At 42.0% G+C, this 26,869-nt stretch overlaps 3 protein-coding genes across 5 annotated transcripts in view; all 3 read right to left on the minus strand.

Annotated features, from left to right (window-relative positions):
* Positions 1 to 168: 168 nt before the first annotated feature.
* Positions 169 to 7,536, minus strand: zgpat (zinc finger, CCCH-type with G patch domain). Of its 3 annotated transcripts, XM_049017994.1 has the most exons (8): positions 7,186 to 7,536; positions 5,138 to 6,528; positions 4,121 to 4,796; positions 3,865 to 3,998; positions 3,309 to 3,464; positions 3,012 to 3,137; positions 1,843 to 2,242; positions 169 to 934 (listed from the first exon to the last, which is right to left on the minus strand). In XM_049017994.1, the coding sequence occupies exons 3-8, from the start codon at positions 4,771 to 4,773 to the stop codon at positions 796 to 798; spliced, it is 1,608 nt and encodes a 535-aa protein (XP_048873951.1). In that variant the 5' UTR covers positions 4,774 to 4,796; positions 5,138 to 6,528; positions 7,186 to 7,536; the 3' UTR covers positions 169 to 795. The 3 variants fall into 3 exon arrangements, with proteins under 3 accessions (XP_048873951.1, XP_048873950.1, XP_048873952.1); XM_049017993.1 differs by lacking the exon at positions 5,138 to 6,528; XM_049017995.1 differs by lacking the exons at positions 5,138 to 6,528; positions 7,186 to 7,536 and adding an exon at positions 7,103 to 7,160.
* Positions 7,537 to 11,041: 3,505 nt separating this feature from the next.
* Positions 11,042 to 13,139, minus strand: LOC125745302 (tumor necrosis factor receptor superfamily member 6B-like). The gene is made up of 4 exons (XM_049018001.1): positions 13,070 to 13,139; positions 12,472 to 12,856; positions 12,095 to 12,280; positions 11,042 to 12,002 (listed from the first exon to the last, which is right to left on the minus strand). Exons 1-4 carry the CDS (start codon positions 13,076 to 13,078, stop codon positions 11,692 to 11,694), a joined length of 891 nt encoding a protein of 296 aa, XP_048873958.1. The 5' UTR covers positions 13,079 to 13,139; the 3' UTR covers positions 11,042 to 11,691.
* A 1,841-nt stretch (positions 13,140 to 14,980) lies between these two features.
* The window catches only part of rtel1 (regulator of telomere elongation helicase 1), a 28,819-nt gene continuing 16,930 nt past the window's right edge, over positions 14,981 to 26,869 (minus strand). The window contains exons 22-33 of the mRNA XM_049017991.1: positions 26,554 to 26,700; positions 21,773 to 21,888; positions 21,351 to 21,474; positions 20,545 to 20,707; positions 20,005 to 20,162; positions 19,314 to 19,409; positions 16,982 to 17,195; positions 16,704 to 16,841; positions 16,219 to 16,347; positions 15,806 to 16,042; positions 15,582 to 15,698; positions 14,981 to 15,382 (exon numbers count right to left, since the gene is read on the minus strand). Coding sequence (XP_048873948.1) covers positions 15,312 to 15,382; positions 15,582 to 15,698; positions 15,806 to 16,042; positions 16,219 to 16,347; positions 16,704 to 16,841; positions 16,982 to 17,195; positions 19,314 to 19,409; positions 20,005 to 20,162; positions 20,545 to 20,707; positions 21,351 to 21,474; positions 21,773 to 21,888; positions 26,554 to 26,700 — 1,710 coding nt within the window. The 3' untranslated portion in view covers positions 14,981 to 15,311. The remainder of the gene's footprint in view (positions 15,383 to 15,581; positions 15,699 to 15,805; positions 16,043 to 16,218; positions 16,348 to 16,703; positions 16,842 to 16,981; positions 17,196 to 19,313; positions 19,410 to 20,004; positions 20,163 to 20,544; positions 20,708 to 21,350; positions 21,475 to 21,772; positions 21,889 to 26,553; positions 26,701 to 26,869) is intronic.

Consider the following 26,869-nt stretch of genomic DNA (forward strand, 5'->3'; position numbering starts at 1 on the left):
ACATAATCTGCAATTCTAAAACATTAGACCAAAAAGGAGCGTGTCGAGGCACATATAAAATTTGCGTTGCAATATTTTTGTTTCCAAGCCAAGAGAAATCAACTGTTTTCAGCTGAAAAACGTTCCTTCTAATCAAATACACACTTACATTCAGGATCCACAAATTCGTAAGCTTTCTTCAGACAAGACGTTTACTCTGAAAACTTAAAAATACAACTGCGGAATGAGTGGCCTGGGCCAGATTTCTCACCATGGGGCTAATAAGTGTCAGAATCTTGCTGAAAGCTGCTAATTACAATCCAACTTGAAGAAATCTGAAGTGGAGGAGGAGTGAAGGTCAGGGTGGCTTTCGGGTCCAAAACTTACATCACGACCGTGACAAGGAAACAAGAGGCGAGGAGAGGGACACAAAAACATCGACAGTAACAATGCAAAAATTATAAGTACTCCCCGACAAAATACCACAGTGAATAAAATGTTAGTTACTAATGATATGGATTCTTACAGAATTTATGTCGAAATAAAGAACCTTTACAAATAATATTTCATTAAAATGTGCTTTTGAATTAACATTTGGAAACAGCTTCATCCCCCGAAATCCATATCTGATACATATCCTAGTCAGTGATAAAAAAAAAAAAAATTGGTAAAACAATCGAACGTATTCTTGAGCCAGTGTTCTTCGTTGTACAAACACACAGTTATTATTATCACCTGTAAACATAAATAAGTACGAGACAGAGGTCTGGGAACAGTACTGTGTCCCACTGGTCATGAATCATTAGCAGTGATGAGTCAGAACTCTGTCATCTTCTTGTGTGTATCTGCCTTCTTTCGCTCCGTCTGGATGCTCAGCTCCTGGGCCTTCAGCTGCAACAGCAACCTCTTCGCCCCAGACAGCTTCTCTTCCAGATGGCTAATCGTCGCTTTATCTCTGGAAAAATAAGACGGGAAGGTCTGACTCGGCACGCATGGGCTCCGGAACAGAGGCAGAACAAAGAGAAGAGGCACCTCCCGTCTAACGGTTAAAGCCGCAAAGGAACGAGAGATGGATACCTGATCGTGTTTGATGCGGTACCAGTGGGCTCTCCTACAGTATCAAGAAGACAGGCAGGACTGTTGACCCGCAAAGCCAAAGCACACTACTGTGAGGATATGGATTTAGTGATGAAGGGCTTAAGAGGCAATGACCTTCTGTTTTTTTTGTCTAGAAGCAAATTTTCATGATAGGTAGAAATAAAAGTTTATTGCTAACCTGCTCCCTGTCACACTTTCTCACATTTTAGACTTAACACTGCCATGAATAGCACTGGCGGCTCAAAGCATGAGCAAAGAGGGGCTAAGGTGCTGATCTCAGCGAGAGCAGGCATTCCCAAAATGAGCCCAGGCATGACCGTCTATACCGAAAGCCTCCCCCGGCGATATGGCGGGCGAGTGTGTGTGTGTGTGTGTGTCTGTGTGTACACGTACACTGTTCGGCTCCAAGGATCACCCTAACTAAACCTAATGACAAGGAGCTGAGTGCTTAGCCAATGCGAGTTTCTAAGCCGGTTCCCAGATGTTCACTTTCACTGCAGCCTACAGGAAGCCATTCCATTTCTTTAAATGACGACGGCAAACCGCAGGTGTTTAATTTATGGAAAAAGAGAACGCCGGTGTAGCTAATCATGGCAACATACCGTAGGGGAGACATTACATACTACTGCACAAAAGAGGCTGACAAGGAGCTTTTTAGAGGTTTCAGCTGCTTACAGTGAGAGGAGGGTTAGGTAATGCTTTAGGTTTTGAGATCAGCTGAGGACATGAGAGAGAGAGAGTGTGAGAGAGCGAGCGAGCGAGTACCTGCCCGCCTTTCTGCCCAGAGCTTCGGTGAGTCTGTCGATCTCTCTTTCTGTCTGGACCACCCTCTCAGCGGTCTGGAAGAGCCGCACATTAATAGAGCGCTTGGTGCCCTTGCCGCCTCTATAGACCTCCTTGCTGTTCCTCTGGGGGGCAGGAGCATCCACAGCCTTCCGCTCCTGGTCCCCCAGCTTGCTGTTCAGGAAATCGAACACGTCTCTCTGGCCCTGGGAGGCGCCCGTTCCTTTCGGTTTCTTCTTACGGCGCTTCACCAAGGCCTCCGTCCCACCCTTCCTGAGTGCCTTCTTCTGGACGATCTCCACACAGTGGTCCAGGGACTTGCCTTTAGGCAGAACTACAGCCAGCACCGGCTCCACACGGCCCTCTCCGTTCCTACCCAGGCCTAAGTCAAATCCAGTAAAGACATGCTTTGTCAACTCAAGTACAATACACAGCAAACCGGAAAAATAATTTCCCTCCTGAACCCACAGTGCAACATTCATGACAGCACAGACTTTACAATCCAAAAGACCGATTTCTTGAATAACTTAAAAAAAACTTCCTATACAATAATCAACAACGTAACAAGAGGGGAGACCGAGGGACAATTACTACCCGAATCAAGAAATAGGAAGCACAGTTCATGCTTTAAGTGGCAGTGCAGTACAGTAATGTACCTACAACATATAGGGTATAGGGACATAGTCAGCTTGGTCTATTAGCACACGCAGCTATACTGTAAAAGATAATGTGGAAAGGAAAGGTCAAAGCCTTAGGTCAGTGTGTGTGGGGGGGGGGGGGGGGTTACTGTGGAGGTTACTGTGGAAGCCCCCGGACAGCAAGAGATCAGGTGATAAACATTTAATTACTTTATTTGTACCTTATCACCACTCCGACTGAGGTGTGTTTACTATCTACTCCAGAAGAAAACCCAGACCCACGTTCTTTTCGGTTGTTCGTTCTTGTTTTGCTCACTAGATGGGGGTATTTTGTTTACACGCCTCCTCTCCTCCTCCTATCATTCCCAGAACAAGTCGTACATCTACCTTACAAGTAACAATAATGTTTTAATCGGTTGCATCTCATTCTCCTTATCTAGATGTTCTCAATTTCGGTCTCAGTCGACTTTATGAGAAAAAAATAGTCCACTTTGGCATCTGGGAAATGCTTACCTTTTCCAAATTCATAACCCATCTTGGACATCAGTTTGGAACCGATTCCCCGCGTATGAGCTTCCCAGCCACCAAAATCAGAAGGACTTCCGAGGGCCCATGTCTCCGTTTCATTAGAATCTACAACTGATGGACAATACATGGTGGAGTGAGCTTAGATATTCAAAACCATTTCTCATGAGCTCTTTAAGTTCCCCAAAAACATCCCCCAATTACACATTCACTACACCATTTATTTCTTTTCAGAAATCCTTCTGACGACATTTGCTTGTACGGCAAAGCAACAATGAATGCTACCTTTAGCAAAGGCAGAGTATTCTACGTCGTCTTCGTCAGATTCGGACGATGGAGAATCATCTTCCCTCATCGGAGGAATGATCCCATCAGCTTCTACGACCAAATCCTTCTGAAGAAGCGAGTCAAACTTCACTGTATAATAACCACCATCGATTTCTGCGTAAAAAGTGGGTATTTCATTAAATAAATGTACATCAAATCTTGTTAGTTAAAATAACATTACATTTGCACAAAACTTTCCACAGAAAGACAGAAATGAAATGAACAAGACTGAATGCTAGCTTTAAATTAAATTAGAACATTGTTTACTAGTTGGAGCCCAAAAGGAACTTTTCTTAAGTGGAAACTCATTTTTCTTGCAATCAATCACCCATAGTACCATAAATACTAGTACAACGGGATTGCAAAAGGCCCTTAATGGCCAATCCAAAGTTTTAGGGGGAAAGAAACCTTCTGCAGTCACTAAATTGGTTTTTGACAAGATAAGATATAAGGCAATACTTCAAGATACCAGTAGTATAGATCAAAATGCACAAAGAGGGAGGAAATGACAGACCAGTTATCTTTGCTGGATACCATATGCCATCTTCATGCCTGGCCAAACAGGAGGAACCTTCCTGCAAATTACTCAGGTCTGTGTCCTGGAAGTCTCTCAGCTCGGAAACAGCTACCACCTCGCCGTGTGAAAACCTAGCAACGGGAAAATAAGCTGCAGCGCCACTGCTGATGGAAAGAGCACGCCTTCGAGGACAAACAAAACAGAGGTAACAGAAATGCTTAAACAGAGGAATTTTTGACCGTAAACGAACTACCTGCAGTCCTCCATGAAGCGGCACCTGTTTTCAAGGAAGAAGGGGCAGGGCTTCATGGATTTGTTGGTTGGGTAGACATACAGCACTCTTACGTGGGGCTCGGACCCCTCGGAGTACTCTGGTCCTACCACCATTGCATTGTGATATTCCAGTGTCCCCCAGGAGGTGCGATACGGTGCTCTGACTTTCAACCCACTCAAGGATTCCCCATCATCTCCGTCGTCATCAGCATTACCATCAATGTCTTCATCACCATCCTCATCATCAACCTCACTAGCCTGACCAGGGCTAGAAGAGGAAGCTATCTGGGAATTGAACGGTTCTTCCATGCTGCCAGACATGCGCTCCACAGAGGTCCCACCAAGCTCTGAGTAAAAAGCCGAAAACTCTTCATCCATATTGCCAGCCTCAGTCCTCTCTACTTGGGATGCACTCTGAGGTGCAGTGGCTTCTTCTAGGCTAGCAAGCAGCCGACTTTTCTTTACCGACACCAAGCTGGACTCGGTGAGTTGAATCAGTTGCTGTAAGTCATCCTTCAGTTTCAAAAGATCTGACTGTTGGGAAGAATCCAGTCCAGCACCTAAGGCAGACTCCACCTGCTTCAGCTGGGCATGGTAGGTTTCTATGGCTGCTTCCAAACTGCTTTCATCCATGATGAAGGTCAGGAATTAGGTATCTAGAAGCAGATTTACCACAGTAAAGTTAGAACATTCCAGTATTCAACCTTAAACCAGCAAACATCATCACATTTATGATATTTAACATTCTTAAACAATAAGAACGTCAGAAAGTCACTGGCCCAAGAATAAGTAGAAAGAAATCCATTAAAATAATTACAATTAAATGTAATATTCTTCTTGGTTTCGGAGACTTGGTACTGCATGTTCATATATAAAGTTCTGTGCAAAAGTCTTACACACTATGAAAATACGTGAAAATGCTTATAGTTTATTAATCAATAAACTTCCTAGAAAGTGCAATAAACAAACAAATCAAACCAAAATTTGGTGAGAGCACCCTTTGCCTTTAAAAGAGCATCAATCCTCTCAGGTACTGTGCAGTTTTTTTTTTAAGGTACTTGGCTGGTCGGTTGTTCCATGAATCCTGGAGAACTTCCCACGGTTCTGCTACAGACTCTTGCTGACCCCCCTGCTTTGGTTTATACATGCAATTCCAGACTGATTTGATGATGTTGAGGTCAGGGCTCTCTGGGGGTGGGGGGGTGGGGGGCACACCATCTCTTTGAGGTAATTATCATGCCGCAGAATGAATTTGGGATCGATCACATGCCTGCTTTTGTATACATATGGTACACCCTAATAGATCAGAATCTGCTTGTACTTCTTGGCAGTGAGGAGGCCAGGCATTTTGACCACATCTCCAGCTCCCATCTACAGGAACGTGGCCCCAAACCTGTAGGGTTTTTTGCCTTCTTTTTGCCATTTCAGCACCACTTTTCATTGTTCTGCACCCCAGTCCTTGTGTTTTCAAACACAGGTGAGTCGTGTAGCTGTGTCCACCTCTGAGGAATGACCTTTTCCTGGCGACTCTTTACCGAAGACCACTTCCAGCAAGACGTCTCCAGACTGTTGATGGCTGTACCAGGGTCCCAGTGCTGTTTGGCAGTTCTGAGCTCATAGCTGCACTTGGCATCTTCTGATTTCAACAGGAAGTAAGCTTGATGTCTCATCTGTGGCCAACTGCTGCTTTTCTGGTCCTAAACTGTGCCTGTTTATGCTTCTGCAGAAGAGCTTGGATGGCTCATTTAGAAACACTTTACTGCATGAAATTTCTGCTTGGGAGAGACGACCTAATGTCTTATGCTCATTCTTTTCATGGTGTGAGGTAAAACCTTCCACAACCTCACATTTTTAGTATGGTTGATCCTTGCCTGGTTTTATTCCATCTGCAATTATCCAGAAAGGGTCATTGTGGGGGGGGGGGGGGCGGCATGGTGGTGCAGTGGTTAGCACTGTTGCCTCACACCTCTGCGGCCCGGGTTCGACTCTCCGCCTGCGTCACATGTGTGCGGAGTTTGCATGTTCTCCCCATGTCGTCGTAGGGTTTCCTTCAGGTACTCCAGTTTCCCCCACAGTCCAAAAACATGCTGAGACTAAGTGGACTTGCTAAATTGCCCGTAGGTGCGCATGTGAGAGTGAAAGGTGTGTGAGTGTGCCCTGCGATGGGCTGGCCCCCCATCCTGGGTTGATCCCTGCTTCGTGCCCATTGCTTCCAGGATAGGCTCCGGACCCTCCACAATCCAGAAGGATAAGCAGTTTGGAAAATGGATGGATTTATGACTTCAGAGTTGAACTTTTATAAGTTAAAATATCCATTCTGTCATTCATTGAACTCCTTCATCGCTTGTGCCATTCAGGGTGACAGGGCTCTAGGCTCTAGAGCATTTTCTGGAAACAACAGGTGCAAGACATAGAATAACTCAGGATGGGTTGCAAACCCATTGCAGAGCCCTCATTCTATGCAATATAGAAAGACATGGGTCATTGTGTGCACGGATTTTCGCGGCAATGCTCTAATTAGATTATTAATTTCAGGACTTACTGGCTGAAGAATTCTCACACCTGGATTTGAACAGTTCGCCTAAAGGTTATTGAAGAAAACCTACATACACAATCACCCTTTGAAGATGCAACTGCATACCCCTCATCTACACAACTGGTTCTGTAAATCAGTGTGCTTTAACTGACAATCATGTGAATTATATTACAAACATGATAAACACTCCACATTAGACAATTAATATCACTTATATGTTATTGATCAGATTGCTTTTAGCAAAATAAATATTTATAAACCTAAAACAACGTTTTCCTGTTAACGCGGCAATAAAAATACGCAAAATAACTAACACCAATATGAAGACTTTTGCACAACACTTCATATATCACTATAAAACAAACAGCTCTGGAAAAACAAAGCACAAATGTAGGCGACAGAGTCAAAAGCAAGCTGGATACATACGTGTAATATGCATGTTGCAAAGTACTTTTAAACAGAGCAGTTTCATAAGCAATATCAAATTAAGGTATTGATGCATAACCTACCTTTGCCAAATTAAAGTGTTAAGCAACCTAACTTTATTTTTGGGAACTGCTAATTCCGTCGTTACATTTAACGTCACTTAAGCACAACTTTCTGAGATCAAAGTAATAAGCTACCTAGCTAAAAATAGAATTGCATTTCAACTACTTAACTCCATAGAATACAACGTGAATGGACTACTAATTTCGCCTCGATTTGATATAGCATAACCCTAACCCAACAGTATATGCGTTAATAGCAACAAATGCCATCTAAAAACATAAAGAACTACGTAAAATACGCTATATCAATTATCTACGCGGCTCAAGCACCATTTTGGCCTGGATATAACCTGTCACCTTTCACCGAAGCGCCGAAAGGCTTGTCGGGAAGTGTAGTTCAGCCAATATCGGAGGTAAGCAGGCGATTTCAGTTCAGCTTTGACAGCTGTACGTCCATTCTGTTTCTTGTCATTCGGATATTATTTATAATTTACTGCGTACAAGTTCACATTGCTGCAGGTTTTGAATGTTGGGAAAATGAACTTGTTATTGACGAACAAGTACCTGCAATGTTTGCTTTGAGTCCTTTTTATTAGAAAATGTTTCTTTGCATTGATGTTCATACTTACAATTGTAAAATTGCAATGGCAGTCCTTTTCACGGAGAAGATACTCAAGATACCACCTTTCGTGGAAAAAGGTGCGTTGCTTCCTGCTACTCACTAGATGGGGGTATTTTCGCAGTTATATGTACAGGCACAGCCTACAAGTCATGACAACACAAGACTGGAAACAGAATCATAATTCAGGATTATTTCTCCAATTCATATAGTATAGTCACCGTGCACGTGGGTTGGATAAATGTATAAAAAGTGCAGGAAGACAATAAAAACAATGAGGTATCGCTTACGAATGTGGGGCGGGGGGGGGGGGTGACATAAGTGTGACTGAACAGGCAGCTGGCTCAGCTGTTCATAAGAGTGATGGCTTGAGGGAAGAAAGTGTTCATGTACCTGCTTGTTTTGGCACGCAGTGATCTCTATCTATAATGTCTGCCAGAGAGCAGGTGTGAGGGCTCCCTGATCTATAGCGTCTGTCGGGGGGGAGCCCAGGTGTGAGGGCTCCCTGATCTATGGCGTCTGCAAGAGGGGAGCCCAGGCGTGAGGACTCACTGATCTATAGTGTCTGACAGAGGGGAGGCCAGGTGTGAGGACTCACTGTGATATGGTGACTGCCAGAGGGGAGGCCAGGTGTGAGGGTTTGCAACCCATCCTGAGTTATTCTATGTCTTGCACCTGTTGTTTCCAGAAAATGCTCTAGAGCCTAGAGCCCTGTCACCCTGAATGGCACAAGCGATGAAGGAGTTCAATGAATGACATAGAATGGGTATTTTAACTTATAAAAGTTCAACTCTGAAGTCATAAATCCATCCATTTTCCAAACTGCTTATCCTTCTGGATTGTGGAGGGTCCGGAGCCTATCCTGGAAGCAATGGGCACGAAGCAGGGATCAACCCAGGATGGGGGGCCAGCCCATCGCAGGGCACACTCACACACCTTTCACTCTCACATGCGCACCTACGGGCAATTTAGCAACTCCAATTAGCCTCAGCATGTTTTTGGACTGTGGGGGAAACTGGAGTACCTGGAGGAAACCCCACGATGACATGGGGAGAACATGCAAACTCCGCACACATGTGACCCAGGCGGAGATTCGAACCTGGGCCCCAGAGGTGTGAGGCAACAGTGCTAATCACTGCACCACCATGCTGCCCCTGTCATAAGTCATTTAAGTAATTTATGATCCTATCTGACCAATTAACCAATCAGCTATTTGCTATTAGTACACATCATAATCCACCATAGCTTTCTCTCACTGGACCTGAAAAATCCTTTCTGTGATCAGTGTGATACTATGTCCATAGACTGAGTTATAACTTCTTTATAACTATGTCACAATAAGCCATGAACACGTCAGGTTTATCTCTCCCTAGATTTACATTTTACCTGCATCATAATGAAATGAATTGAACTTCCACTGTAGATGTGAGACATTGCGCAAGACAGGGAAACTGATTTAACTCTGGAAAATGACTGTTGAGTAAGTTACGCACCATGGCATGTGGGGGAAGTGCCACATCTAACATGCTGGTACCTTCAGAATACATTCCACGTCTTTTAGAAGTAGGAAGAAGGTGGGTGTGAGGCATAACTCGCAATTCCATTAGCTATTGAAAAGGTAATATCATCCATATCAGTATTTAAATATGTGATACTAATCTATTCTACTGTAGTTTTTCCCACCCAACTGATTCCGTTCTTCTTGGTGATTGTAATTATCCTAACCTTTCAGCAATGTTATTGCTCTCACCCTTTGTAGTTAGGTTGTATTCCTTTCTCGCATTTGAATTTGAATTGAAAAAAAAGCTTACTTGTTAACCTAACAAGACCTGACTAGAAGTCATTCATGTCTATTGCTCAAGTGATAGTCATAAACCTATGACTGGAATGACTAGGATGGATAATCTTGGATCTACAGTGGTTTTCTTAGTATGGATGTAAGAAGGGTGGAAAAGACAAGCACTGAGTGCGATGGTAGGATATTTGTTTACTTACGGAATATTCCATGACCTTTACAATCTACTATGAAATTCCCTGTTGCATAATATTTACTGCAACAGTATATAGACGCTTGGCCAGAAGCAAAATCAGAACGATGAGGTTTTATAGTTATCAAAGGTCAACAGTGGAATGGAGATAAATGGAAGACTTACTTGACATACTTCTCTTGTGATCTCTACATTTTGAAAGTTATCTCGAGATCATGAGAAAATTAACTTGTGATCTCGACTTAACAGGAGTTATGCATCTAAGTCAACTGTATATGTGAGTCACGCATGCTCTATATGCTTCGAGTCAAACATGTTAAACTACTGACGTACTACACTATTAAAGTAATAAAGGGCTTTCGACCATCTGCCAAACCTGCACCTTACCGGTTATACATAGTTAAGGCCCATCGAATGTACTTCCATAATTTTTCATAAAATGGCTTACCTTAAACTGGATTAAATTTTATTGTATGTAGCAGGGACGGATTATGGGTTGTGTGGGCCCCTGGGCAAAACGTTCGCGCGTTTCAACAGCAACATCATCAGAGCAAAGATTACCTAAATGCAGAATATTCAATACATATAATAAAACAAAACGATAAACATGCAACTTTAAGACTGCATAGACCCATCCTGAGAGATTTTTAAGGACGACTGTACAGCATGCATTGGTTTTATTGTGAAACTGAAAATCCCAGTTGAGGTTTGGTTTTGCACACAGATTAAATGTCCCTGGAGTGTAACACACTTCTAAAGCAAATGTCAGTTATTATTAAAAAAAAATACAAATCAGGCCAATATTTACTCAACTTTCACTCTGGGAGGAAAAGGTGGAAACATAGAGGGAACAGGCAAACCACTGCAGAGGCTGAAGACGGATCCAAACCCCCCTCCCCCCCCAGAAAAGATTCACTATTTCTGTTTGGTGCAGGTGTACAGTTGTTACAGTACTAGCAATTAAGCCTCTTCCTATGTGTAACACCATTCTAAGCTGATAAGAATGAACAAAATGGCAGAATGGGTATTAGTGTGTAATTCGCATGAACACCTTGGGGCTCTATAGTTAGTTTTGGGGCTTATTTGCCATTATTAGCAGATGAGGTTACAGAAACTGGTCACCGCTAATGGATTTTCCTCTTTTAGGCCCTCTTTCCCCATTTCCTCATGGTTGCTTGTATCTGAATCTATACCAAATGTTTTATATGGTACCGTTCGATTAACATGTGCAGTTTATAAATGAGAAGGAAATAAGGCTTATTAGACAAGGTTTTCATGCTGTTCATTTTATATTGTCTGAAAAAATCAACAGTTTTCAAATACAGGGGTGCATTTTTATCAAACTTTGTCTTGATGTGACAATATATCAGAAGGTATGTTCAATATTTTTGTACAAACATATAAAAATATAACAAGATGAATAAATTAAGCTCTGAATAAATGTTTCAAAAGAAAATATTTAAATCTGGTTAAATGACGATGACACTACTAGATTCTAATTCTAATTCAAAAGCAAATTTCCACAACTCACTCAGTCTATGGGATACCTAAGTTTGAGGAAACTTCTGTGGACTTAACCATAACATATGAGAAATCCTGACTTCAGGTCATTTGTTATCTCATCTCATAAACAGCTAAAACTGACTAAGGGACTTATGGAAATTTTCTCTTCAATTATAATTAATGCGCAGTTATGCTGACAATTTCACATAATGCTTAAGCAATGTAAACATGTCCGTTCTGATAACTACACACACATACATACACACATACACACACAATGCTAGACCCATATTCAGATACACAACTACAGAGGTATGGAATGACTATCCCCCCACAACTGGGGTGATAATAATAATTGGCTATTGATAATGTTTGAAATTAATCTCTTCTGGAGAAGAGCTGACTGGCAACAAAAGTCTAGTCAATGTAGAGTCTATGCATCCATTCAAGTGTCAGCCATTCCCTTTTATTCTCATCTGAAAACCATCTCATAACTTTGTGTTCCAAAGTGTTAAGCTTTGCTTTTTTCAGAAGTTCCTGCACGATATTTACAAATTTATAGTCATGGTACTTATTCTGGATTAAGACGAGCAGCTCTGTCAAAGACATGTTGTTTGTGCTTTCATCCAAGATCTTCCTAGCATCCTTCTTCAGTCTGAAGAGCTTCTTTGCTGGGAGAATCTGCAGGCTCAGGTAGTCAATGACAGCTTTGTCGCAAACTGCCCTGTCTGGGGAAGAACAGATTGACTGTCCGAACTCTATTTGCCACAGCATTCTTGCTTATACGTTACGAGTCTCGTTTTGTAGATAGGAGCCTCACCTTGGACAGTGCCATCCGTGGAAATATTACAGGTAGTACAGAAAGTGTCATGCTTGGAGTTTCCTGGAATAGAGGTCTCCCCTGATTTGCATTTAGAGTGCATCTGACAGCTCTCTGTGCTGGAGGGCTTTGAGGAGAAGGTGCCTTCTGAGCATGGTGCACACCTCACGTCCTTCTGCACAGTGCCTTCCCCAAAGCAATGTAATGTTAGCAAACAACAATATTTGTTTTTCATGATATTACATCGCGTCTTATGCTGGAGTAGAAATTAAAACATTTTTTTTATGCACACAAACTGTCCCGATTTCCCCTGTTCAAACAAACAAGCAAATGAAACACTGGAAGCGAAATATGTAGAATCTTTTTTTATCACTTACCATTTTCTATTACTCCCTCTCCAGCAGGACAAACACGGTGCTTCTCACAAAACCCACTACTCGAGTGAAATCCATCTTTGCATTCACACACTCTGTTTTGTTTTGGGCCGCATTTAACTTTCTCGTACTGGTCCTCCGTACAGAAGACGCCGCAGTAGAGACAGCGCTCCACGTAGTTCCAGTACTCCGTGTAGTGCATATCCGGACACGCCGCACACTGAGTGCTGGCAGAGCGGCTGCAGTGCTTCAGTAAGTACGTCCCAGGGGGACACCGCCTGCACGTGACGGGCTCTCCCGTCACGTCATCCGTCCACTTGTAAAAGTATGCAGCTTGCAGACTAACGCCGCTTGTCAGAAAAACCGACAGAAGGAATTTCACTATTAACTGTGAAAAAGAGGGGGGGGGGGATAGCAGAAAAATGTAATGTTAACGTGAGGCATATTGCGATTTGCTATGAAGCGCGCAGTTTAACTGGATTAAGTTTCCTTTTAAAAAATCCAGATTACGCGAATAATTAAACAAAAAATAAAATCGTACATGAATGAGTAAAGAAGACCGTAAATTTGCTGGCTCGAAATTACATAAAATTCCACTTACCGTGACCATTATGTCACTATCGCTGCTGGGCGCAGGTATACGGTTCTGCGCGCTAACTGCGCTTTATATCTTACTGCTATGAGTCACTCATCCTCCACCCCCTACTCCACTCATCCTCTCACAAGAGATTATCATTAACAACAACATAGTAATAGTATGTGTTACAATTATTATTATTCCCAAAAAAATCGAAATCATCTAGATAATTCTAGATAGTCTCTTTAGAAGTTTAACTGTCTCGGTATCTGCTGACATAAAGTGAATACGGTTCAGATGAATTTAATGTACATTGATGGGTACTGCAGTTAAAAACTGAAAATGTTTCATCTTCATTTTCCCCAGACATCTCATTTTTTCACTTTAAAAACCACAGTTACCATGTATTTGGCTCGTCATTTGATGTGTATTAGAGGTTTTTAATCAATGCAACCGTATCGTACATACTTGGACATAATTTCCAATTCGAATAGATTTTGTTACACATCTACGGCAGACTACGGCAGACCGTTTTAACATCAAATTACACTCATATCTGTAATTACATTTCAGATATACGTAATACAATTTCACCTAGTCAAAATTGCATTCTCAGTTTTGAGAATGGGAATTAAAATATTTACATTCTCACTATTACACATTAAATTTGAAGATATCTAAAACTTAATTATTTTTTTTGTCAAAATTCTATTTAAGATAGGGTCACCATAAGTCCGGGTTTCCCCGACTTCCCCGAGTCTACTTTTGGGCCCCTGTCCGGCAGTGTGGGCGGTTTGTCAAAAGTCTGCGGTTTGTCCGGGTTTTGCACTTCAATCCGCATGAGCCAGTGCTGCAAGTTACACTGGAGTGTCAATCACAAGAAAATGCACCAAGTTTCAATATAGGGGACCATTGAGTATCATCGAAAAGTGTCTGCTAGGCTCGTACAAATATTTACTTTAAAAATGTAACGCTGGTTACGAGTGACGTCAACTGGCACTGAGCCGCTTTCTTTTTGTTTGACAAGTGGTTCGCGTCGTTTGCTGTAAGTTTAACAAACTTTACCTTAGTGTTTTGTAACTTTTTTGGAAAGGATTTGTATACATGAATATTGTGTTGGTCATGTGTGCATTGTAAAACGAGAGTTAAGTGTAAGGTTACCATGCGCCCGGGTTTCCCCGCACATGAATTCTTTTCACTGACTGGTTAGAAAAAGCTCATTAATATTCATAAGAGAAGCGCTACCTGAGTGGACGGTGAACTACCGTCCAAAAAACTACTTAATATTTTGAGCCCCGCCACGTCCTTTTTTTGCCAGTCATGTCTGCTGCGCTTTCTATTTCAAATATCCACATTTACATTTCAGATATCCAGAATGAAGAAAAAAAAACCTTCCAAATATCTGCAATGTAATTTGGAATATCCAAAAATACATTGTGACAAGTAAAAATGCCATTACATGTACCGACAATTCATATTACGACTAGGGTAAATGCCATTTCAGATATCTACAATTAGAATTAATCTGCAGTTGATGTCCAGTCTAGCTATTAAATGTTAAAACGGCTTGGCAGAGGAGAAATTAATAATTGGGAGCTATAATATCCTTCTGTGCATGCTGCTATTCAAATCAGGATATACATAACTTCATTTTGACACATGATCAAACTCCACGCCTGCTCGGATCGTGCATCCTCGCACTGTCCAATCACGTGCAGCCTGGCTGAGTGCATGTCTGCCCTGTGACGGACTGCATTCCCATCCATGGTGTACCGCGGTCTTTTGCCCTATTCCATATCAGGTAGAGTCCAGGCTCCTTTACAATTCTGATCAGGTTAAGTGGTTAGAGGACAGATGGACTGCATTACATTACTATGAATGTATTCAGCTCTGTGCATATCTTCTGTTACGTCTCCGAATTAAACACAAAATATGAATATTATAACAGACATTCTTTATTTTTACATTTTCAAAGCTTGATTAAAAAAAAAAAACCTGGCATGCTCATACTCCCCTTTGCGAATCCTTTACATTGTCAGAAAGGCACTTGGCTTCTGAATGCACAATGACCTTGTCAGGGGTCCCAGACGTATAACGCAAACTGTATAATTATGGTTTGATGGGTCTTGCCACAGCAGTCCATTCTGACAAAAGATTATTTCAGGACCAGTACATCATCGGCACCATGCGAGACGAGGTAGCCAGTGTCTTCCAACAATAAGACACTGCATCTGAAATAGTAATTGTGTGAAAATGGTCTGGTAGCCTACTTTCTCTGACTGCAAGAGAAGAAGGAGGATATCTTGCTCTGTGCTCTCACTTGAGTCGAATTAGCAGCTGTGAACAGAGAATAAATTATTTTGTTAGAGGCGCAATAGCCAAATATGCGCAACGAAAAAATATATAACTGAAATCACCCTGCTCCTCTGGAAGGGAGAACAGACTGGAACACTTTAAAGTAACTTCGTACCAGTATGGAACATTTGCAGATTGACGTTGAGGTCAAAGAATAAACGAGGTCTACATTTTATTTTACCTTCAACAGTAATGGCAGGATCTGCCTTGACATCTTCGGGTATCGCGGTACCTGACAGGTCTTTAAGCAGCTCCAGGAACTGCCGTTTGTGATGGGGCCGGACAAACATGGCGAAAGCTGCAAAATTAAGGGCGAGTTGATTTTAGTATGTCAATTATAACCCAATGATATTGGGTTGGCTGCCATAGTAGGGTAAGAAATATAGTATATTATTTGCAACTTACTTTTAAGAAGACTAAAGTCTTCACTTTTCTCAGTTAATAGACTCACTACTGTGGAAACCATATTTTCATAGTTGTCTGTGTTTTTATACGTCTGCAGTGCCGAAAACAACTGATTGGATTTTTCGACTCCAATGGCCTTTTTCACATCAGACAGGAAGGCAGAATAGAAGTTTCTCTTCTGGGAAGACTGACATGGAGCTTGTTCTACACATCCAGGTTGACCTTCTAGGGCGTTTACTGGGACAGAACCAAAAACCCAGAGTGAAAAACATGTCAAAGTGCAATAACATACGTTTTTAGGGCATTCTGAGAAATATCATAAATCTCTCTCGCGGGAAGATTTTCTATTATTAAATTTTTCTCACTTCGGTATTTCCCCTCAGCTCTGAACTCATTGCCGGCACTGTGCCCACCTTTGCTCAGACCCCTTGTGGTTAGATGGGATCCTCCTCTGTTAAGCTGGCTGACAGCATTCAGTTGGTCACAAGCTGAGCTGGGATCAGTGGAGCAAGTGGCACGAACATCCGGCTCAGTCATCACGGCTTTAGACATACAAAGCACACAAGCAGGTCAAGTAGGGGAAAAAGTAATAAAAACAAGTCACCGCTCCTTAACCTTAAATCAGGGGTGGCCAATCCGCAAAGGGCCGGTGTATATGCGGCTTTTCGCTACAACTCCCTAATTAGGTCACTAATTAGAGGACTGATTGGCTGAAGAGTCCTCACACCTGGGTTTGAACAGCTGACCTAAAGGTTATCCCGAAAACCTGCATACACACCGGCCCTTTGCGGATAAGATTGGCCACCCCTGCCTTAAACAATGACAGCATCCACATAACACCCTGAATCAGTACAAAACAGATACTTCCTAAAAAGAAAAGAAAAATAAATAAAATCACCTGATCGAGACATTAACTTGTCTCTCTCCTCCTTGGCCAGAGAGTGTTCAGGTTTGTATCCACAGCCAGTGCCTGTCAGCTTCAGACATGCCACATCAAACCCTTTTTTATGGTGAGGCCGTATAAACTGGTAGAAATCTGAGCAGAAAACAAACCACAGTATCATGAAGCCGAAATAGTAATTTTGCGGTAGGGTGGTTACACACTGCACTGCCAGTATCAAAATGACAGGATGCTGACCACACTGAACTGTAAGTCTGAATCATCATTATCCATACCTCGGAGCAAGTTGTGTGTGTTTGAGTCTTTGGCAAAAACATCCACAATGTCAGTCAGTAATCCCTGCAAATCGTCAGTCTTCTTGTACTTCTGAAGAGCTTCCATGACTCGCTGGAAATTCAGCTGACTCAAAGTGTTCTTTATAACGCCTAAAAAGGATCGTGCTTTGTCAGCCCTGCTTTCACAGGACGCAGTCAGATGTAGAGCCGTTTCCTTAAAAACAAATACGAAGGGAGATTAAAATATAAATCGAACCACAATACCCTCCAAATTATACATGACTCACGAATGACCCAGAGATGCTTTGTCCTTTGTCCTGGGACTGCACATTCAGAAATTTTTATGGATCACATAATACACTTCGGTTTCCCCACACAGTCCAAAGACATGTTGAGGCTAATCAGAGTTACAAAATTGCCCATAGGTGTGTATGTGTGAGTGAATGGTGTGTGAGTGAATGGTGTGTGAGTGAATGGTGTGTGAGTGAATGGTGTGTGAGTGAGCCCTGCGATGGGCTGGTCCCCCATCCTGGGTTGTTTCTCACCCAGAGCCCATAGTTTCTGGAATAGGCTCTGGACCCCCCGCGACCCAGAAGGATAAGCGGGTTGGAAAATGGATGGATGGATGGATGGTACATCCATCCATCTAAGAATCTTCTATTCCCTGGTCTTGACATTTTACATAATACATTCTCACAAAATGCGAGGAAAAGGGTATCTTTTTAAAAATGTAATTAATCAAAATTATGCCTAGAATTGATCACATTCATCAGTAAAACTCACAGATTCTATCATCATACAAACCTCGTAACACTTTATCCACATGCCCATGGACCAAAAATGAACCCAAAAACTTAAATACTGTGAATGACATGCTCTTAATATAACAGAAATAATAATCCAACACGTATGAGTACTTCAGATTGACAGTTCTGGGAATTAACACTCTTCGGTACTTAAACATAGATTAATCTATTAATTATCAACGGCTAATTGAAAGAGCAGAACACATTAATAATATAATGCAGGTGTTTCTGCCAAGCATTTTAACATTTTACACAATTTTTGGATTTTATATATGTAGCAGACACTTTTATCCAAAGCGGCGTACATTTTTAAGAAAGTAGAGGACAGACAGTATCTGACCCCAGAAAAAACGTAGCACATAGCAAGGTAGCTTGGCCAACCAGGACACCGAGTCACAAGCCAGCAGTGACTGCATCCATGTCAAGAGTCCTGCTGTCTGCCCTAGAGAAAAGTCCTCACCCCAAACTCAAACTGTGTAGTAAAATATGACTGTCGGTGGGTATGACAACACGAGAGGCAGCAGGAAACACAGGTAAGGGTGTACAGTCACAAAAAGATGTTTGGATGTCAATGATCCATATAGTTTTTCACTCAACCAAACGGGGGTTAGCAAAAAATAGCAGTGTAATGCTGGTTGACAAAATATGTAATGACAAAAACCTAAGACGACAAAACTGCTGAATAACCCTGTGACTCATTGTAGATATAGGTGGTTTTGCTGTGACTGTTGACTGACAGTATGAGGATGAGAAGTTATGTCTTTGTGACAAACAAGGGATGCCTTCAATTAAGGAAACTTCACTGAACCAAAAAGAAGCTGAGGTCAATGTCATAACTTAGACGGAAACAGTATGTGGTTTTAGACAGAGACAGGAAGAGAGAGAAGATAACTGAAGACAGACGAAAAAGAATGAGAAGGAAATGAGGTTGAGGAATTCCGCAAGGGCGGACTTGGCTTCACTTCCTTTAAAAGATTACTGTCACCCCAGAATTTCTGAAGAATCCTTTTCAGATTTTCGGGATTGGATTATTAACCCTGTGAAATCAAACTTACCCACTGGGCCAAACAGCTGCTATTGTAAACCGTAGCTATGAGTGCTGTATGATGACGACGTACGAGCGAAAATATCTTAAATGCCTTAGATGGAAACTGGATGATCTGGATAGTCAAGTACAGATTTTAGGTCAGAGGTATAGAACAATACGCTTGGTTGGTATTTTCATATCTTGGTATAGCAAGAGTCACAACTTATCCATTACGCTGATCAAGCTGTTAAGAGCTGCTGAGGTAGGTTGAAAGGAACTGGAATGACCTCACTTGTATTTGAAGAGGAACGCCGCAATTTAGTCTAAAGTGCACATTTACTCTAATTAATGGTACGATACAACATAGACTAAATATGTCTTGCTAAATCACGGGGTGGAAAGTTTTGCTAAGGGAGCCATCTGCATTCACGTCAGGATATATTTACATTTCCACAGCAAAGAATTCCCCTCCGAGGGTGGTTTTGTACACAGTTCCCACCTGCTCGTACACCACTTTGATCTTCCGCTTCCCTCTTCGTAACTCGTCCTCCAGTCGTTTGTCATGCTGGAGGGAGAGCGTGGAGGAACGGCTCACCTTGGAAACACGGAGTCAGACAGAAGCTGCTGCTGTTAGCAATGGGAACGTGTGGCATCGATTACAGTCTAAGTCAGTGAACAGAAACAAAGCACAGAACAGACGTAGACTGCCTCAGGCACAAGTTCACTATACACTCGCTATTCAATCAATCGATTTGCTTGACTGGTTTTACACTCAATAAAAGACATTTTGTAATAAAGGAAATGTAGATTATATGCTGCGCTTTGCCAGAAATGCAGCGATAATGCTCAGCTTACGGTAAAGTGCAGTTCCTTTTCTGACAAAGGGAAGGAACATAAACCCCCCTAATGTCTTTCCTGCTGGGCTTTTGCAGCACGTGCACTTACAGGAACGTGATAAGCCCCAGTTCAAGCACAGAATTACAGGAATCTCTCGTCTTTTGGGAAAATCCACAGGTTATACATTTTTTAACTAGAAATAGGCATTACAAGACTATCAAGTCTGCTAGCCTGTAGAACAAAGCAGCCCTATAAAATACCTTTGTTTCCCAAGTGACTAACAAACTGAAAGCCCTCTCCATTTCTCTGAAACGGCATTCCGCATATGCAGTCTACAGCACCAGGTTTCTTACTCTCTCCTCTCCGACCAGGTGCTCTTCCTCTCCTACGGCCCTCCTATCGTTGCTATCCAGAGCATCCAGGAGGCCGACAGGGCGTCTCCTGCCGGCCTGCATTTCGGCCTCGTACTGGACACAGAGCCTGGCAGCTCCCTCCCCTGTCTCAGCCTCATCTGCCAGACCACATGAACACGGATAAACACGGGCAGCCTGAATTCATTGTGAACCACAAGGAGAAGAGGGCGTGTGGAGTCTGTACTCCAAATAAGTTATCAATATTCATGGCTGAATACTGAAAAAAACAATACATAAAATATACAACAGATTATTTATACGTAAATAATGAAACTGTCAATGCAATAATTATTTGTCCTAAATGACTCTGCCTTCCCCGAAATTACCCAATCAACCCTGGAACACGGACCCCACCCAAAAGAAATAAATAGGCCTCTGAGCGGGACACAGTGAGCTGTTCTGGTCACACATGCAGAATGACGGCATCGGTGTTTTTGATGACGCTCCGGTGCCGCTAACCGTGACAAAGGGCGCACTCACTCAAGCGTCTCTTCTTGAGACTTGGCACATGAGAGTCCAGCGCCTTGGCCTTCTGCAGGCTGCTGCTAAGAGCAGGGGAGGACGGCGGAACCGGGCCCGGGGGGGCCCCAGAGAACACTGCTCCGTGGCCAGTCGCCGGAAGGTTCTTCGGTATGGGGGGCCTCTGTTTAACACCAATAAATAACATGAACGCAACATAATCTCGTGGCATAAGCTGTGAACTTTTAAGCTCTTTATCAAATAAGACAAAATACATAAATTCAATCAATATAAAATCAGTATCAAAGTAATATATTTATTGAAACGTCCGTCATTTCAGAAACTGAAATTACTACTCTAGTTAAAGATGTATGCCAGTTATTTCAATTTTGGTATATTTCATAATTTGTTCTCTTACACTCTAAGAGCATGATGTGATTTATGGAAAGGGGGACTGAGGGGGGTCTGATTTTAATGAAAATGAATAAGAAAACACCATTCACACAGAGTAATTCTATTTGGGGGGGGGGGGGAGGGGGGGGGTTACAACGGGCCCTACAAACACCCTTGGCATGATACATAACTGCTATATTACTCTAGTGGTTCATACTACAACTGAATATTTTGAAACTCAGATTCCAGGAGTACTGTGGACTACTGTTGTCATACATAAAAACGTAGTAGGAAGGATGGGTTGTGGCTGTTACTAAACCCCAGTGTCTTCTCAGAGCAGTTATTGTTTTCCTTCTTCCTCATACAGCCCACTGGCCACAGAAAAAGCAGTCATTTCCTCTGTGACAGTAATTGAACTTGACAGGGCTACCTACAAGCTTCTGAGCAACCCTGAAGAACTGAGCCACATCACGAACAATATTCCCGAAGGTGTCGTTTATGCGGACGTACGGCCGGACCCAGGACGGCAGCTGGGCCCTTGCGTCACTGCTCTTGAACCTCAAAGAAATTACAATTCCTCAGTTAGTTTGACTCGGCAAAACATTTACAGAAGCAGTTTATCTATGGCATGCTCGTTAAGATCGCTAAATGCCGATATGGTAAACCTTCACATATAAAGTAGGCTGTTACAGGGACACAATCCAGGACTTGTAAAGCATGGGCTGAAACCACCTAAATGATGCCAACTGGGACTGTTTTCTCACCAGTCATTTATTCTGTAGTTTTCCATCACTGTTCCAGTATAAGCTGGTCACTTGGGTTAAGTACAGTGGCTCGCTATAGACGGTGGAAGTACCTATGGTCACACAGGAAGATGGCGCCGTAGTCGTCCCGGTGGCGTATGACCCTGCCAATCGCCTGGTTCACAGCCCGGGAAGCCTGCTGCCGATACCATTCCTGCCCTGACAAATACTACACACACACACACACACACACAGAGCAGCAAAATAGGACTTTAAAATAAACTCCAAGATAGCTAATATAAAGCCACCACTGTTGCTGGCCAGTGGTACTGTGTGTATATTTTTATTCAATATATATACAGTGTGTATATTTTTTTAACTGACAGATGTATAGAGAGGAACAAACAAAGAAACACACAGACGGTCTGATAGACAGACACACAGAGCCTGAGACAGACAGACAGACACAATGAACAGATTGTGTCTGTCTATCTGTTCATTGTGTCTGTCTGTCTGTCTCAGACTCTGTGTCTGTCTGAGTCTGAGACAGACAGACAGACAGACACAATGAACAGATAGACAGACAAAGAGTCTGAGACAGACAGACAGACACAATGAACAGATAGACAGACAAAGAGTCTGAGACAGACAGAGTCTGAGACAGACAGACACAATGGACAGGCAGACAAAAACAAACAGATCATTTCCAGCCCAAAAAGTTTGAGTATTTACTAGAAACTACGTTTTTTCACGTTTTTGTACGTTTGTATTATTTTTCATTCCTGTAAAAATATAAAAAAGTGGAAAAAAAACTTGACAATTCACAAAACAGAATACAAAGGTTATGCCAAAAGTTCAAGGACAACAAGTCTCAGCATCAAAGCACCCTTGAGGTCAGGTGAACAGTGGTACTAATGGATCTCCGGTAAAATGTCAGCCAGCCCCTTCTACCATCCATACCTTCGCTATGATTTTCAGCAAAGTTCTTAAACATACTTTTCTGAGACCAAAGAGGTTTTGAAATTTGCACAAATCATATATTTAATCCGCACTTTGATGAAGTTTCCCTATTTATGTCAAAGCTTTATTACTGTGAAATGTTCCGGTAAAAATTGCACAAACACAAAATTAAAGCCTGTAGGTAAGAATGGGCGTTCAAAGGCCTAGATAATATATGTTTATAGAGAAATATGTGACCCGTGCTGGAAAAATGACTCTGAATGTGCATAGGCTAATTATGAGCTAGAGTCAAAAACGTCAAAGAAAGTAAATTTTGGTCGAAATTGAGATTTTCCCAAAAATGGGTCCATTAAGTCAGCATCTATCGATCCCAAAAATCAAAATACTGTAAAATTTGAATGTTTTGTACGGGCTTTGACTTCAGAAATTAGTGCTTTATCTTAAATTTTCGTAGAAAAGCCGTGTTTTTCTCCACCCACTCGAGGCATGACTGGGAACCCCCCCCACCGATTGTTTGGTATCACCGTGCAGTGAGGCTCGCCTACTTTCTAAAAATTTGCATAGAATTTCCAATGAAATCACTCAACCACTAGAACTCGATTTCATAAAGCCCTGTTCATGTAAACAAAAGTGGCTTGTCGCTAGCCGGCCGTTGTAACGTTGTAATTTTTGTGTTGTTACAAGCACCTTAAGGGTTAGGGTTGTTGTTGTGTTTTGATTTGGAACATTCAGAAAACTTTAAACGGATTTTTCTCAAAATTGACTTCTCCAACTTTGCCGACTTCTAACACATGTAACTCGGTCATTTTTTGTCCGATTACAACAAACCATAAATAATTTTGAAGGTTTTAAAAAGGAGAATCTAAAAACAATAACTCCATTTTGAAAATTTCCTTATTCCGACTCATTTTGCCAGCATGGGTCACATATAATAGTGTGATTGTTTATATAGTTTTATATTGGGCAATCCCATTGAACTCTGTCAGAAATTCAGTTCTACTCCAGTCCTGACAACTTCACTCCTTTTACTTAACTTGCTCCAAGTGAGACATAATTCACCAAACAAAACAATTAACCTCTTCGTTGAAATTGTCACAAATTTTGAGCTGCGCTGATTATGATTAAAAGCCGAAAAATTATCATAAGGCAAAAAAAATAATGCATTACACACCAAACGTTTTGCCCTTAAATAGAATGGTATTAATCTAAGGACTGAAAGTCCTTTTTAACCTGTGCATTTGTATTGTGTTGATGTGTACAAAAATGCATGTCTAGATCGTGAAAAGTTAAATCTAATATAGAAATCACATTTGCATTATGTGAAATATTTTTTAATAACGAATGTTGAATGAAAAATCACAGTTATTCCGAAATACAATTTAGAGATATACATAGAAAATTAACATTATTAATAAATATAATACACTTCATGGATTTTTTTTTAATTAAAAGGACACATTGATTATTAAAATAGTGATTTATGAATTTATTTCATTTTGAGAATTATGGCGTTCATTACAAACATCTTAGGCGGACTGGTTACCCTGGCGATAGCTTTTGATTTCTTCTTCTTCTGCATACGAAAGTGATTCATGTGCTTATTTAAATAAGTTGTGGGAAAGTGAAATCCAATTACAAGCAGTCAGTTGAGACACATGCGGAAACGCGTGTTAACGCCAGGTGTGAACGGGCGTACTTAGCGCTGTCCGCTTATGATCGGATCACCCAGGACGCACGTTAATGCGAAGTGTGAACAGGGCCAGAGAGAAATACCGCACATTTCAGGCAGTTTTATGTCTCCGAAAAGGAGTGCAAGAAAGAGAGGAAATATAGTCAATGCAGACAATTCGGTCCAATGCAGCCTCTGCTTGAAACGTACAATTTGAAGCCCTACTTTTAGCTTCTGATACATGGCATGATGCTTGAATAACGCAATTACCTCTGTTACCGTACGTCTGGGCAAGTCTTGAAGCGACTGAGCAAAGGACAAAATAGCTAGTAATTTACCAAGTTACAGCGTACGAGTGCCAGAAATGAAACAGCTGGCTTACGGAGGAGCATGCGGATACAGACACTCCTCACCTCACCTCAGGACTCCTGGCTCCTACAACCAGGTCATTAAGCGAATTAGTCAATAAGCAAGGAGCTGCTTATTGTTCATACAGTAATGTTTATACAGTAGTGTATTGTACACCATAATGAACAGAACAGAATAAATTAGCTGTAATATACATTACTTGAACGTATGCAACATGTGAAGGTAATCATTTTTATTTATTCTGAAAAAGGGCTAAAGGAAACCATCCATCCATTTTCCAAACCGCTTATCCTACTGGGTCATGGGGGGTCCGGAGCCCATCTCGGAAGCAATGGGCACGAGGCAGAGAACAACGCAGGATGGGGGGCCAGCCCATCGCAGGGCACACTCACACACCATTCACTCACACATGCACTCCTACGGGCAATTTAGCAAGTCCAATTAGCCTCAGCATGTTTTTGGACTGTGGGGGGAAACCGGAGTACCCGGAGGAAACCCCACGACGACATGGGGAGAACATGCAAACTCCGCACACATGTGACCCAGGCGGGGACTCGAACCTGGGTCCCAGAGGTGTGAGGCAACAGTGCTAAACACTGCATCACTGCTAAAGGAAACCCCCACTTGATAATTGTTTTTATTTGCATATCTCAAAGATTTAATCAATCAATTTGGCCAACAAAATTATCCCCTGCGTCCACGTCCGTGCTCGCCGCTGATCTTCGACAATACAAATTTATAGACAAAGTATGTAGTCTTGGAGATACGCTAATGTAGTGTTACTCAGCGACCGCGGGAACGAGACTGAGAAAGGGTGATGCAAGACGAGCTGCTCGACGCCGAGATGCTGCGCTCCCATTTCTGTGACCTAATTTCTCTTACAGCGTACAATACCGACTGGTCGGAGAGCTGGTCAGGAGTGTGGGAGGTCATTAAACAGGCAGGTCGTTAAGTGGGGAGAGCTGTTAAGTGGGGAGTATCTGTGCAGCAGATTCCCAGATTCAGATGGGGGAGGGTAGTTTCCTTTTGATTCTTCAGTCCAGTAACCGTCATAATAATTCCAAGGTATAAATTCCAAAAGCAGACTCAGCCCGGGTCATAATTCTAAATACTTCTTCACTTTCCTTTTTTTTTTTGCCAGACAGCTCTTGCACAATTTTAGCTGCATGATGGGACGGCACGTCTGCTGTGAAAGCCACACTGCTGGAAGACTGCCATGTTATGATCTGAGAAAGATAACTAACAGTCACCAGCAAAGTAACCCTGAAACGTGACACTGTGTCACGGAGGAACATGGGCAGAACTCATGATCACACGTTGGTTGGACCCAAGCACATTTAACTGCCGTTTTAAATTAGATAAAACACTTATTACATCAACTGTGACTGCGTTACGTGAAAGAAAGTAATAATAATAAAAACAATTGTATTAAGAAAACAGCAACTGCGCTCCTGCGTCAACCCCTAATAATGATGGAGCGATTATTATAACAATCCCATTGACGTACAAATCTGTGCACTTGTATTTTAGCTTCGTATACCTGTGCAGGTAAATTTGTGTTTACAAAAAAAAAAAAAAAAAAAAAAAAAAAAAAAAAAAAAAAAAAACGTTTTGCACACTTGTGTTTTTAAAGTTACAGATTTGCAACTTCACATCTGCCCATATTTTCAGAAGTCACGTTACAACTACGAATCAGGATTAATTCCAGAATTTGTATTTTTATAGAGTAAACATATTCATCACTAACACACACCTAAGCAACACCAGTGGAAAAACATGTTAATTTTAAGATCATTGTGTTTATATTTTTTTAAAGATACACTGAATAATACCTGAATAATAATAATAATGGCGATGATGAACACTTTTGGGGGGTGGAGCACCCCTATCCCTTACCTTCATACATTTAGTTCCTTTTTTGCACATTTCATCCAGATATTGCATCTTCAGAATCACCCTGGGATCCATCCTTGGAGGGAAGGGGAGGCCGGTGATGACGACCCCCCGGGCGAAGGCGTCTGCGAAGTCAAGCCCCTCGCTGGCCTGGCGGGAGGGAAACACTTCCTGGGCTTTGGCTTGCAAAATTTCACTTGTATTCAAATCCAACCGCCAAGACAGACAGTAATATGACCCGAGACACAAATCAGGGCCTTGAACCGATCAGAGGACAAAGCAGTGGACTGGCTCCCAACCTGGTACGGATCCCCAGAGC

The sequence above is a fragment of the Brienomyrus brachyistius genome, chromosome 6 (genome assembly GCF_023856365.1).
Source record: "Brienomyrus brachyistius isolate T26 chromosome 6, BBRACH_0.4, whole genome shotgun sequence".
Classification (NCBI taxonomy): Eukaryota; Metazoa; Chordata; class Actinopteri; order Osteoglossiformes; family Mormyridae; genus Brienomyrus; species Brienomyrus brachyistius.

Excerpts from the sequence above, each read along its gene's own strand:
- zgpat (XM_049017993.1), bottom strand. The coding sequence starts at position 4,773 with ATGGATGAAAGCAGTTTGGAAGCAGCCATAGAAACCTACCATGCCCAG. Across the intron at positions 3,465-3,864 it reads GTATCCAGCAAAGATAACTG|AAATCGATGGTGGTTATTAT; the intron begins GTCTGTCATTTC and ends CTTTTTACGCAG. Across the intron at positions 935-1,842 it reads CTGGGCAGAAAGGCGGGCAG|AGATAAAGCGACGATTAGCC; the intron begins GTACTCGCTCGC and ends TTATTTTTCCAG.
- LOC125745302 (XM_049018001.1), bottom strand. Across the intron at positions 12,281-12,471 it reads AGAGGGAGTAATAGAAAATG|GCACTGTGCAGAAGGACGTG; the intron begins GTAAGTGATAAA and ends GCTTTGGGGAAG. Across the intron at positions 12,003-12,094 it reads CACGGATGGCACTGTCCAAG|ACAGGGCAGTTTGCGACAAA; the intron begins GTGAGGCTCCTA and ends GTTCTTCCCCAG.